A 12,872-nucleotide genomic window follows, 5' to 3' on the forward strand; every position below is an offset into this window, starting at 1 on the left:
TTCCAGAGCAATTGTTTCTTTTGATATTCTAAGCACTGAGTCATAGAATTAATTGTGGTCTGCTCTTTGCCTTGGTTGCTAAGATGCTCCAAGCCTCTTTTAATCCCGAAATATATTAAAAAAAAAAAAATACAGAGGGCCCTCTGTATTTGCTGAGTGTGTATCTCACAAGAGAAATGTTTCTTTTTCACATTATTAACCTTATGATAGTAATTAATTTTACTACAGCCACTCACAGATTTGGAACCATGTTAGCCCTATTGTTCCGGCCCCTACTAACTAATACATTATTTGTTTAGAAAGACCAACTCCATTCTTAGCCAAGTTAGAACTTAACCTTGATTTTCTGGCAGATTCCCAATTTCAAATATGGTGGTCCATTTGCCCCCCACCATAACGACATTCACACTCCAGTATTTTAATATTTCAACAACGAAATGATATATCACATAAAAATAGGATATTCCTATTCAGTACATTCCAGTGGATAGTCAGATCAGTATGGTTAAATACATAACATGTTACATAGCAGGAAATGAGCTGGAACCACACTGGTGAAAAAAGATATCAGTCTCTAAATCAATACTTACAAAAATTAGTCAATATCTCAGTGGTCTCCTTACCTATGACTGTGGATGAGAGCGTTCAAAGCCAGGCCATCAGACCAGCTGGTGGTGAAGTTAATGACATTAACCTGTGGATAATTACGAGTTGATTGTCGGACCCAGCTCAGGAGAATCTTTTCACTGTTGGTTTGTTGCAATCCAGCCATGATATTTTTCATTACATTTTTGACCTACATGTGGAAAGAAATGTTCATAAGAAAATGCCTTCCCTGAACAAGAACCACACAAATTTCAATTTAAATGTCTTAATCTTCAGTAATAAGCGGTAGGAATTTTAGAGTCAATTAGTAATGAGAAATAATAGATTCTACCAGGACGGAGTCCATTCTAGTTAGTTAGGAATCTACTCCGATTGGTAGGTGTCACCATACACTACTTATTGCACACGTTTAACATCACTCCTGGATTCTGCTACATTAAACTTTTAAGTTTGTGCTTTTAGAATTGCTCATCTAGCTTTCAATGGATATGGTAGGAAAGAGTGTACAAAAACATCAGACTTGTTATTGACCAAGGACTTAATATTAGTGGTGTTAGGACAGAAAGCATGGCACAGTGGCTAAGAGAATGAGCTTACTTTATTTAAACCTAGGTTCAAATTTTTACTTTGCTATTAACAATTTGTGTTAATTGGGCCATTTAAAAGGCTTTATTTTTTTTTTTTTTTAGGCCTCTGTTTCTTATACATCCAAGGTTGTTTTAAGAATAAAGGACAACTGGGGATCCCTGGGTAGCTCAGCAGCCCTTCTGCCCAGGGCGTGATCCTGGAGTCCTGGGATCAAGTCCCACATTAGGCTCCCTGCATGGAGCCTGCTTCTCCCTCTGCCTGTGTCTCTGCCTCTCTCTCTCTCTCTGTCTCTCTCATGAATAAATAATAATTTTTTTAAAAAAAGAAAAAAGAATAAAGGACTATAGTAAATTAAAATCCCTAGGTTTATACTATAACTTAAAATAATGCAAATTATGTTTACTTATCGAAATGAAAAAAGAACAGAAAAATGAGTTTACCTATTTAAAGTAAAAAACAATGAAAGAGAAAATATCTCTAAAAGCTGTGAATGTACTGCTCTGGGGTTTTTTGTTCATTTGTTTTTGTTTTGTAGTCAGTCTGGTTTAGTTTGTTACAGCTTTTTTCAGGAAAGAGATTCACATGCAAGAAGGACAAGGTACAAATGCCCAAAACATGGTGCAGCACTCTGGCTCATTTGTGAGGCCTCTCAGGTCACAGGAAATGACATCTAAGAAGCTGCTTTTGTATTTAAAAAAAGTCATAAAATCCCATTGAAAGTACCTACACAGCATAGGTCCTTAGATGAACACAAGAGGCACATCCCACCCCTGCAGGGGTGGTCAGATACCTGCTCTGGTGTGTAGAAGCACAGTGCCGGTGGCCCCCCGGAAGTGTTTGGCTAGACCTACCTGCCCAGCGACACAGGATACTGTCAGTGTTTTTTCAGGGTGTTCTTGATATTTTGGACCTGATAAGCTAATCTCTGAGCTTTTCTATAAAACAGTCTTAGAAGAATATGTCCCCTGAAGAAGCCACGGTCTCCAAAAACATGAAGTGTCAGTTATGATCACTGAGACCCACTCTTTCCTAGATGACAGGGCAAAGTTCAGCTTTCTCCGTGCCTCAGGAATGAAGAGGAGGGACCTGACACTCCCTGAACAAAAGAACCTTGGAAGGATCCTTGTCGACAAAGTCCCTGGCGTGGGCAGGGTCACCAAATGCACAGAAAACCACAGGCGCCTGGAGGGCTGTCTTACTCGTCCTCGCACCCCGCCCTCCTTCCTCCCGCAGCACGAAATACTCCCCGGGACGGGGTAACAGGCTGCCTTTTCTACCCCCTTGTGTTTCCTTTTCAGCAGCGAGGTTAAGGGCTTAGGGTTGGGAGGCAGAGGTCGGGAAAAGAGAGGTCCATTCAAGATGCCCTCACGCGCAGAGTGGTTAGGTGGTGCTAGGACAAGCGGCGTCGTTTTGTGTACTGAGCTCAGGAAGGTCACCGTGGGACTGTGGGCGGGCCACTCTGTCGCAGCTTCCTTCCACCGCTGCTCCTTGAGACGTCACAGCCCCGGTCCCGGCGCACACTGTCCCCATGGCCGCACTCCAGCCACAGGCTGCAGGCGTGAGGGCCCGTGTGGCCCGGGTTGCCTGGGCACTGGCCGGACTTCCAACGGGCTTGGCATCGGCACTTTCTTCTTCTGCCTTTCTGGCTGTCGCTTGCGGAGTCTCCTCACCTGAGGAATCTGCCTAGTCGTTAAAGGTCACGGAGAAGCCCCTTGCAAGCAGGATGGTGGCAAAGAAGCCAACCCAGCCCAGCTGAGCTGAAAGCCCCGTCCGAGGATTTGGCAACGGCTGCAACAGAGATGGCGGGAGACACGAGGGCCGCCGCGACCCTGCGCAGGAAGCCCATCAAGGGCCAGCGCGAGCCGTCGCACTGCCGCTCAGCCGCAGGGCATCGGCACAGGGGAGGCGGGCGGAGGGCCTGCAGAAGTCCTGCGGGGAGCGCACCGGAAGGTGGCTGCTGAGGACACACCGCAGCGGGGTGACAAAGGACCCCCCCCCGACCCCGCCAGCAGGAGGCGGCCTCAGGGCGAGCAGAAGAGGGCGCCCCCGTGGCCGGCGGAACCGGAAGGACCCAGGCTCTAGACTAGTTTCCGGGCAGGGGGAGGGTCTGCGGGTCACGAGGCTCCGCGGGCCACGAGGCTGCACCTCCCTCCCCTCTCTCGCAAAAGCCAGAAGGAAAGTGGAAACCTAGACCTTGGGGGAAGGACAAAAAGGCCAGACTCTTGAGTTTATTTTTATTAGTTTCTGCACATTTGATTCTCTTGTAGGCTTTGTGCAATGCTGTATTTCCAACTTGCATTCTTCTAACGAATCTGATGCAGAAATCCATTCTAAACATTTCTCTAGCTTTCAAGAATGCGGTGACACCACATTATAGAACCGTCCACATATCCTAGTAAAGGCAAAATTACTAGGCACCTTTTTATTTTTTATTTTTTATTTATTTATGATAGTCACAGAGAGAGAGAGAGAGAGAGAGGCAGAGACACAGGCAGAGGGAGAAGCAGGCTCCATGCAGGGAGCCTGACGTGGGACTCGATCCAGCGTCTCCAGGATCGCGCCCTGGGCCAAAGGCAGGCGCCAAACCACTCGCCACCCAGGGATCCCTCAGGAAAGCATTTTAAATATAAGTCAGGACCCTTATCATATACCTGAAGGAAATATATAAGTAAACGTGATTAGTTTTTGCCACCAAGGGCTTTCTCTTTGGAAAGCATAAGGTCCATATACTACCAACATTTGATCAGATGATGAATATTTATTGCGTATTCTAAATATGACATTTTATTTTCCTTCTTCATCCATGTAGAAATTAACAAGGGCCTCCGGGGAAAATACATATTTTAACATCTTCAGTGTTAGTCATCTTTTTATGAAAGAGTCGATGCAAATTTTAGGGTAGACTTAAATCTGACTTTAAAATACTTGAAAAGGATTTGAGATGATGCTTTGTAAATGTGGTAATGATTTGAAGATGTGAAATCTTTGCATATGTTTATCATCATCCCTTGATAGCCAAATCTATTATTTAGAGGTAGATTATCCAGTTTTCTTAATTCCTTCCTGGCCTGCTTAGTCAGTTACCCAGTGAATAAATAGGTCAAATAGTTATATAAGATACATTATTTTTCGCATCACATTCTAAAGTTATAAGGAGCACAACCCAACTTCCATGCACAGTGACTGCAAGACATGTATTTCGTGTCCTGTGCTGAACTCGGGCTGGACTCAGCACACACCGGCTCAGTGGTGGTGATTTGCACTGATCAGGCAACCCTCCCATGATGAATGGCTCTCATTTGTGAAATGCTTGGCCAGACTGCCCTCTATGCACATAATGTTAAAGGACAACATAGCATTCAATGCAAAACTCCTTTGGCATCATTATGTCATTAATTCAGCTTATCATCCTCAGCCTCACTGGTATTGCTTCTTCTATTTGGGTACAAATGCTGCTAAGAAAAATAATAATAATAATAAAAAGGGCAATGTAAGATGATCCATTCTTTCCCTACCTAAAAGACAATTAACAAGAAATCTTTATTAAGGACCAATCTTCCATCAGACACTGAGCTGGTCCTAAGGTGAGTCTTAAAGTGGAAAGACTTCCCATCCTTTGGGCTTATAGGCCCTAAGAGAGAAAATCAATTTAAACAAATGTGTGCATGAGTGTGTGTGCATACAGCTCTGCATCTGTTTTTAAAAGGAAAAAGTTTAAATGTCTATGAGCAGTGATTTCACAAAATGACTAGGAGTTAACAGGGCAGAGAAGGCATGATGGATATGGAGATGCACCACCAAGATTATCGTTCAAGGAACAGATTGTTGCTGTAGCTGTCACAGCCTGAACCTGTGAGTCCTCTCAGGGACTGTCGCCTAAGGTCAAATCCTTCCTAGGGCAGCCCAGATCTAGGAACTGATGAAGAGAAATGGTATAAAGACCCAACCATGGGGGCAGCCCTTGTGGCTCAGCAGTTTGGCACTGCCTTCGGCCCAGGGCCTGATCCTGGAGACCCGGCATCAAATCCCACATCGAGCTCACTGCATGGAGCCTGCTTCTCCCTCTGCCTGTATCTCTGCCTCTCTCTCTCTCTCTCTCTCTCTCTCTCTCTCTCTCAGGAATAAATAAATAAAATATTTTTTTAAACGTTAAAAAAAAAGACCCAACCATGTCAGCCCCACTGAGAACCACACTGAAGGGTTGGCTATTCTAGCTCCCAGTTCCCAGTGGGGTTGAAAACCACTGTGGCTGGGTGTACATCATAGCTCCAGTGCTTCTCCCTTCAGCTAACTTCTTCCCTCCTCAAGTGCTGGTCCCAAAGGTATGCTTCAATTAATGTCCTGCCTGCTCAATTCAACATCTACTTCCCACAGTCCATCCCGTGATGAAAAGGAGTCATGGTGAATGGGTAGGAGTAAAGACGGGTAGGGATAATTCTTCTACAAAGAAAGGCTGTGTGTGAAGAAGACTAATGCACACAGGATACTAGGTAGGCAGTTTACAGCAAGGTCTTCCATCAATGTAAAACCCATTTTTCTCCTGCATGATGGGCAAATAATAAGTAAATAAATATTGCAGTGTAAAGTAGCCCTGGATTTGAATATTTCCTTTGACTTAGCCAGCAAAGGTCAGATCTGACCTATGAGAGCACACCATTGTTAACAGGGTATGTTTGTATCTCCAGCTGGTTGTCAGAACCAAACTGACCACCCTAAAAAGGATGGTTTGCACTTAAAAAAGAAGGAAGAAAAAGATGCCAAACACAAAAAGTCAACTTCACAACTTTGTTCAAGCTGCTTATTCCTCAATATAGGCATTACTTTTCAGGCTAACAATTTTATGTACATGGAAACTGGAAAAACAGTGATAGGAGAGAGAGGGTAGGCATTCCTGACCTTTTACAAGTTCAAAGAGAAGTCCTCCATGGCACTATTAATAACATAGTCTGTGGCACTGGAACAAAAGATTCACATCTTTCCATCTCTTAATGTCATTCTCAATCTGATAGATCTGGAAAATACCTAAGGTTGGCCAGAGTGTCCTTTAATCTCTGCTGAGATTCAAGGGCTTCTTTGACTACTTGATAGGAAGGCAAATATGTACTCTTGGTGAAAATACCTTTTAGGATTCAATGGGTTATGATAAACAGTACTAAGCAGGAAGAATTTTTTAAGTGTGTTTAGTAGTTTTAAAAGGACCAAGTAGTGTGATAGAAGAGAGATAAGATAAGGAGGCAGAGGCTGAGAAGAGTCTACATCCTTGCAATCACAAGGATATGGTGATTCAAGGACACAGGAGTAAAACAACAAACGACTATAAGAGAGGTCTCAGACAAGGAAAGACTACGAAAGCATTCCTTCTGATATTCCCAAATGTGAAAGCCCCTCCACATGTTAATTATTAAAAATGAGCAAGCTCACAAGCAAATGAAAAAAGTATCAGGGTAGTTTTGAAACTATATTGCAGTGAGTTGAGATGGAGTTGGAAAGGGTTTTGAGAAAACAAGAAAGTGTTTGTCTATGAAATATAGTCTGGATGAAAAATACAATTAAAATTGCCTTCTGGTCTCTGTGCATGCCTAACTTTTCCATCTACACAACTTTAGTGTCTTCTGCAAGATGGGGTCCCTCCATGAACCATTTGTAACCACGCCATAAGACAAATCAATTGATAGTCCATTAGAAACTTCTGCAACAATTTTACAAGGTCCTACATATGTCTGTTGAGTTTAATTATAAAATGACTTGGGATTTGTGTGTCTTTTTATTTCATTTTTGTAATGCTTCAGTTTTATTATAATTTACAATGAAAAAGAGGGAAAAACTGTTCTTTTCTCAAGACAAAGCAACTGTACTTTTCTCAAGTAAACCAGTTTGGTGAAGGGTCCTGTGTTGGCTTGCTGGTTCCACTTGATACCATCGCTATATGGAAAAAGCCCAGAATTGGGAATCTCAGGTTCATTTGTGGTTCTTATGGTCTATTTTCTGTTGTCATCCACTATGCTGTCCTCTATCTCTTCCCATATGGCTATGAATTAGGATTGAGCCTGTTCAGAGTATTTGGAATAAAAAGGTAGGGGAGTCAATTGGGTCAATATGGGGCTCATTTCAACTGCAGAGTTGAATAGGTAACCTCTGGTCTACCTACTGACTCTGAGCAGGAGCAAAGTACAATTCAAGTTAAGTCAACCCTACTAGATGAAGTAGAGATACTTGCTACAATGAGGATAAACCTCAAATACTATGTTCAGTGAAAGAAACTAGGTATAAAAGAACACTTACTATATCATTTCATTGACATGAAATATCCAAAAAGACAGACATAGGAACAGATAAATGGTTGCCCAGTGCTGGGGTTTGGAGTGGGGAGTGACTATAAAGAGACAAGATTTGTTTTTAGGTTGGTGGAAGTATGCTAAAATTAGATTGTTCTTATGATTATACAACCCTGTAAAAATCCCAAAAGCTTTTACAGATTGGGGGGGAAAACTGTTCCTTACTCAAAATAATTTGAGAGGCACTGGGCAAGAGAACTAAACCAGTTGATACATTTTGAATTTTATACTTAGAATGGGTGAATTTATGATACATAAATTACATATAAAAATATGTTTTATAAAGAAATTAATCACTGCTAGTAAAAGACCAGACATCCCAATTTTCCTCCAGATTCTTAAAATATGAGTGTAAAACTCCAAGAAATCAAAATTATTCATATGATACACCTATGGTGACAATGATGTACTACACTGAATGCTTTACAGATATTCTCTCATTCAATCCTGACAAGAAATATACATGTTAATTATTATTTTTTTCTGTTTTGACAGCAAGAGATTATAGCCCCAAAGGGGATTTCATTATACCCAATGTCACTATAAGATGGTAAATGGGGGAGTTGAAATTTAAGTTCATGTTGGTCTGACTGAAAAAACGCATACTCTTAACTAAAACCAAATGACCTTTGATCTGTTTTTGCAGAGGTCCAATATATATATAGACATTCAGAAAACCTTTTGCTGAGTGTTCGGAAAAAAAATGCAGTTCCCAAATCAGATTATGAAGTTAATTTGTATGTATAACATATATATAGATAATCATATCCCACTAATCTTTTACTGGCATTAATTTATATTGAGAATACAAAAAATTCACAGTCTCATTCATTTGGTAGTGATTAACAGTTTATTGCAAAACTATGTAGATTCATGCATAGGTGGGTTATAAAAGACATATATTTGTGAAAAAATAGTTTTATTAACCTATTGATGAGATTGGTCTTTTTTGTATCATCTCCACACATTGAAGTAAAATTTAGAAAAATATTCCTGCAAATGTTCTAGAATCTGTTTTATAATCTGCTGATCCTTCCCGTCTCAAATGACATCAGTTATGCCCATTTAAAAGGCAGTGCTATGGAGATGGGCTTTGTATTGCCAGAGGTATATATGTCTGTTTTGCAGGTCAAGGATAAAAATGAAAGGAAGAATCAGAAACATTTTTCACAACAAGAAAACATTCATCAGGATTCTTACCTGCCAGTGGAGGATTATATTCCAAATCAAACCAAGAGTCAGTTTGTGATTTCCATCTACTATGTCAGTACTTCCAATGTTCACTAAATCAACCTATTAAAGAAAAAGGGAAAACATTTAAAGGAAAGAGACAAAATGTCTATTTGGGAAGAAAACAAAATGCGAAGGTAATTGCATTTAGCTATTTTCAGAGCCTAAACAGTATTACAGCTTTTAAAAAATAATCTAAAAATGAAACAAAATGCATTTGTAAATGCACTCTCTTTAACAAACAAGTGCCCCTGAACACATTTGCAAAGAGATAGGAAATGAATGTACTTTTAGTATATAAACAGATGACTGCAGATTAAAGAGGCCAATCAGAATATCTTCAAATAAAATGTATAACAATGATAACTCATAAAGGATGCCTAAAATTAAGATGTGCTTCCTAATACAAAATTGAAACTCAATAAAAAGAAATTTCCTCAGTCCTTTAATCTTGCTCAAAAGAGTGCTATTACAATTAGGGGTGACTGCATTTGACTAAAATGGCCTTGCTTTAGAAACAGATATTAGAACTCTAATAAATAATGGAGCCCTCTTCGCTTTAAGTTTGGGGATCAAAATCTGGCAGGCTCTTTTTTTTTAAGGCTAATTCTATCTCCTGTCCTTTATGTTCCTAATATTTTTAGGTGGAGTCAGGATAAACATAAGCATCAGGCAAATAAAATAGGTGAATGAAGAGATGTTCAACATTATTAGCCATTAGGAAAAAGCAAATTATAACCACAATGAGCTAGCTCTACGCACTTATCATAATGGCTAAAATTTTTAAATAGTGACAACATCAAATGCCAGTGAGGATATGGACAAACTGGATCACTCATGCATTGCTGGGGAAAATGTAAATAGTACAGACCAGAGTGCCTGGAAAACATTTTGGTCCTTTCTTGCAAAACTTAGCATGGGGGACACATGGGTGGCTCAGCGACTGAGCATCTGCCTTTGGCTCAGGGTGTGGTCTCAGAGTTTCGGGATCAAGTCCCACATTGGGCTCCCCTTGAGGAGCCTGCTTCTCCCTCTGCCTATGTCTCTGCCTTTCTCTCTCTGTGTCTCTCATGAATGAATAAATAAATAAATAAATAAATAAATAAATAAATAAGTCTTTTAAAAAAAACTCAGCATGGGCTTAGCATACAATCCAGCAATTGGGCTCTTGGGCATTTATCCCAAAGCAATGAAAACTTATATTTATACAAAACCCTATGTGTACATGTTCATATCAGCTTTATTTGTAATGGTCAAACACAGCCATCTGGGAGAACAGCCCAGTTATTCTTCAGGGGTGAAAGGTTAAACAAGCTATAGTACATCCATACCATGGAATCCCACTCTGCAATGAAAATAAACTGTTGATAAATGCAGCAACTTGGGTAAATCTCATAGGAATTATGCTGAGTTGAAAAAACAAGGCAAATCTCAAAGGGTTTCAGATACAATGATTAACTATAACAGTTTTGAATACACAAAGTTAAAGCAATTGATACCAGAGATCAGGGTGAGGGAGTGGGGTAGGTGGATGTGGTTCTAAAATGGCATAGTGGTGGATCCTTGTGGTGATGAATCTGTTCTACATTTTGTCTGTGATGGTAGAGACACACATGCACAGAGGTGAAAATGTACAGAGTTTAAAGCACCTGTCCATGCATACTTGAGTGCAAGTAAAACTCAAGTAATATGAATACTAAAATAAATAAATAAATAAATAAATAAATAAATAAATAAATAAATAAATAAATAAATAAATAAATAAAAATACTATTGGTGGCTTGTATCGATGTTGATATGTGTAGTGATATCATCGTACAATTTTACAGTATAACACCATTGGGGTAAAGCTTGGCTAAAGGAACACAGGATCTCTCTGTATTATTTCTTACAACTATATGTGAATTTGCAATTATCTCAAAATAAAAAGATTAACTAAGAAATGGACATCCAGGGATACTTTAAAAGGAGAAAATATCACAGTAAAGTAAATAGGCAACTTCAGATTAAGGTCTGTAGAGTGGATGTGAAACTGTCAGAGCAGGAGTGAGGGTTAAGAATTAACTCATATTTCTTTCCCAATTTACCATTCTTGGCTCACTGATCCTTTTGGTTGAATTTCTTTTGGCTGCCTCCAGGATCCTACCATTTTTTCTTACCCTAAGGGCAGCAACCTGAGAGACTTGCCTAATCCTCATCTTCCCATGGATATGTTCTCTAAATAGCCAAGAGTCATTTTGATTAAACCTTTCATTTTCTAAGGCTCCAAACCCTTACTGGTCTACATGTCACTCCAACCTGTCTTTTCCATTAGTTCCTTCCTTCAGTAAGAAGGGTCCACCATTCTATCACTCAATGATAAATTATATTCCTTATTATTCATCTAAATTTTCTAGATGTTATTAATCACAACTTGAAAATACGAAGCTGTCTGGGAAATCCAGGTGAAAACAATAAAAAGGCTACCATTTGGTATAATTGCTAAATCACTCCCAATTATGCCTTCTATAAAGTTACTTATAGGTCCAATGGATAATCAAATATTCAAATTTATTTTTGTATCCCAACTATATAAACATTATTGGTATAATGGCTTAAAACAAATAAAGAATACAGAAAAGAATGTAGAATCACTTGAATAAGGATAGACGATCAAAGTATAAATCCATAGTTTAATTCCAAATACATTTTATAGTAGAGGATATTACTGAGCTATGCAATAGATTAGATGTGAGGATTGGTACCATATGGACTTCACAGCGGAGTCAGCCTGAAGTAGTATGTAAATGGACATTTCACTAAGGTTCAGGTGAGGAGTGGATAAATGGAAGTCCTGAAAACTAGTTAACATAAAGACTTTGACTTTCTTGGATAGAGCAAAGTCAAAGTAATACTGCCATTATAAGATATTACATGTTGACGATGGTGGAAGAGTAGGGGTCCTCAACTCACCTGGCCCCACAAACACCTAAATAACTTTCAAAACATCCTGAACATCTATGAATTTAACCTGAGATTTTAAGAGAGGACAGCTGGAATGCTACAGAGAGAAAAGTTTTTGCCCCTAACAAGGTGGGAAGGTGGGGGGAAAAAAAGAATAAAATGGGGGAGGGGAACCACGAGTAGCCAGGTTAAAGCGGAGCGGGGAGAGCCTCCGGGGCAGGAAAGCCGAGCCCTAGAGAAGTGGGAACTTTAAAAGTCCGCACCAGAGTTTTCCCTGACAGAAAAATGCTTAGCAGGGAAATTGGGCAGAATCACAGAAGGGACAATGAAGCCTCAAGATTCCCAGAGTCACTAAAAGAGGAGGGGCTTGCAGGGGAAAGCTCACCGCAAACTGGGTCTGTTAAAGGTAAAGGGCTGGAGAACTGCAACCCTCCGGGGCATTTGGGAGAAGCCAGTTGGTTAGGCAGGCTGGCTCCGGAGGGAGGTGGCTGTACCCTGTTCCCTTTGGGAGAGATGGTCCCCGTAGGCACGGGTCCAGCAGCACGGGCCCCAGATCCCAGGGTGCCCAAGTGGACAAAGCTGTCGATCCTGCATTCCCCCCGGGACAGGAGGAAGCAAGGAGGGTGCAGGACAGCAAGAACTTTCCTGGCACCCCACAAGCTGTGCAGATCAGTGCACCCATGCTGGCCCTGGGAGCATCTAGGCCAGTGAGGACCGGGAGACTGCTTTACTTACTCACCGGAAGCTCGACTCCAGATCTGGAAATCTAGCGGTGGCCAGCGTTGCTTTTCCTCCTTGTATCACTCTGTGCCTGGGAGAGGCAGGGCCGCCAGGGAACAAAGGCCTCATGGGGTAAACAGCTCCCACTGAGCCAGGCACCCAGCAGGGGGTGGGGCATCTCGGCCCAGGCCCTGAGAACCAGCACAACAGACCCTCCCCCAGAAGACCAGCTGGAAGAACAGGGTAAGAGCAAGTTCTTGACCAAGAAGTGCTGGAAAGCTATAGGACTAAGGGAAAATAGTATATAGAACTAGAGAGTCCTTTTTTACTTCTTTTTCTTTTTCCATTATGACTCATTTTTATATCAGATTAAAAATTTCCAATATTTTTTCTTTTTTTCCACCTTAACTACAATATATTACCAGCTCTTCATTTTCAAGTTTTTTTTCC

General features: G+C 40.8%; 1 protein-coding gene across 6 annotated transcripts in view; it reads right to left on the reverse strand.

Annotated features, from left to right (window-relative positions):
• Nucleotides 1-12,872, reverse strand: part of DMD (dystrophin) — a 2,039,779-nt gene that overhangs the window by 1,635,263 nt on the left and 391,644 nt on the right. For all 6 annotated transcript variants that reach the window (XM_055339022.1, XM_055339018.1, XM_055339021.1 and 3 more), the window contains exons 5-6: nt 8,730-8,822; nt 624-796 (exon numbers count right to left, since the gene is read on the reverse strand). In XM_055339022.1, the coding sequence (XP_055194997.1) occupies nt 624-796; nt 8,730-8,822 (266 nt within the window). The remainder of the gene's footprint in view (nt 1-623; nt 797-8,729; nt 8,823-12,872) is intronic.

The sequence above is a fragment of the Nyctereutes procyonoides genome, unplaced genomic scaffold (genome assembly GCF_905146905.1).
Source record: "Nyctereutes procyonoides isolate TBG_1078 unplaced genomic scaffold, NYPRO_anot_genome, whole genome shotgun sequence".
Taxonomy (NCBI): Eukaryota; Metazoa; Chordata; class Mammalia; order Carnivora; family Canidae; genus Nyctereutes; species Nyctereutes procyonoides.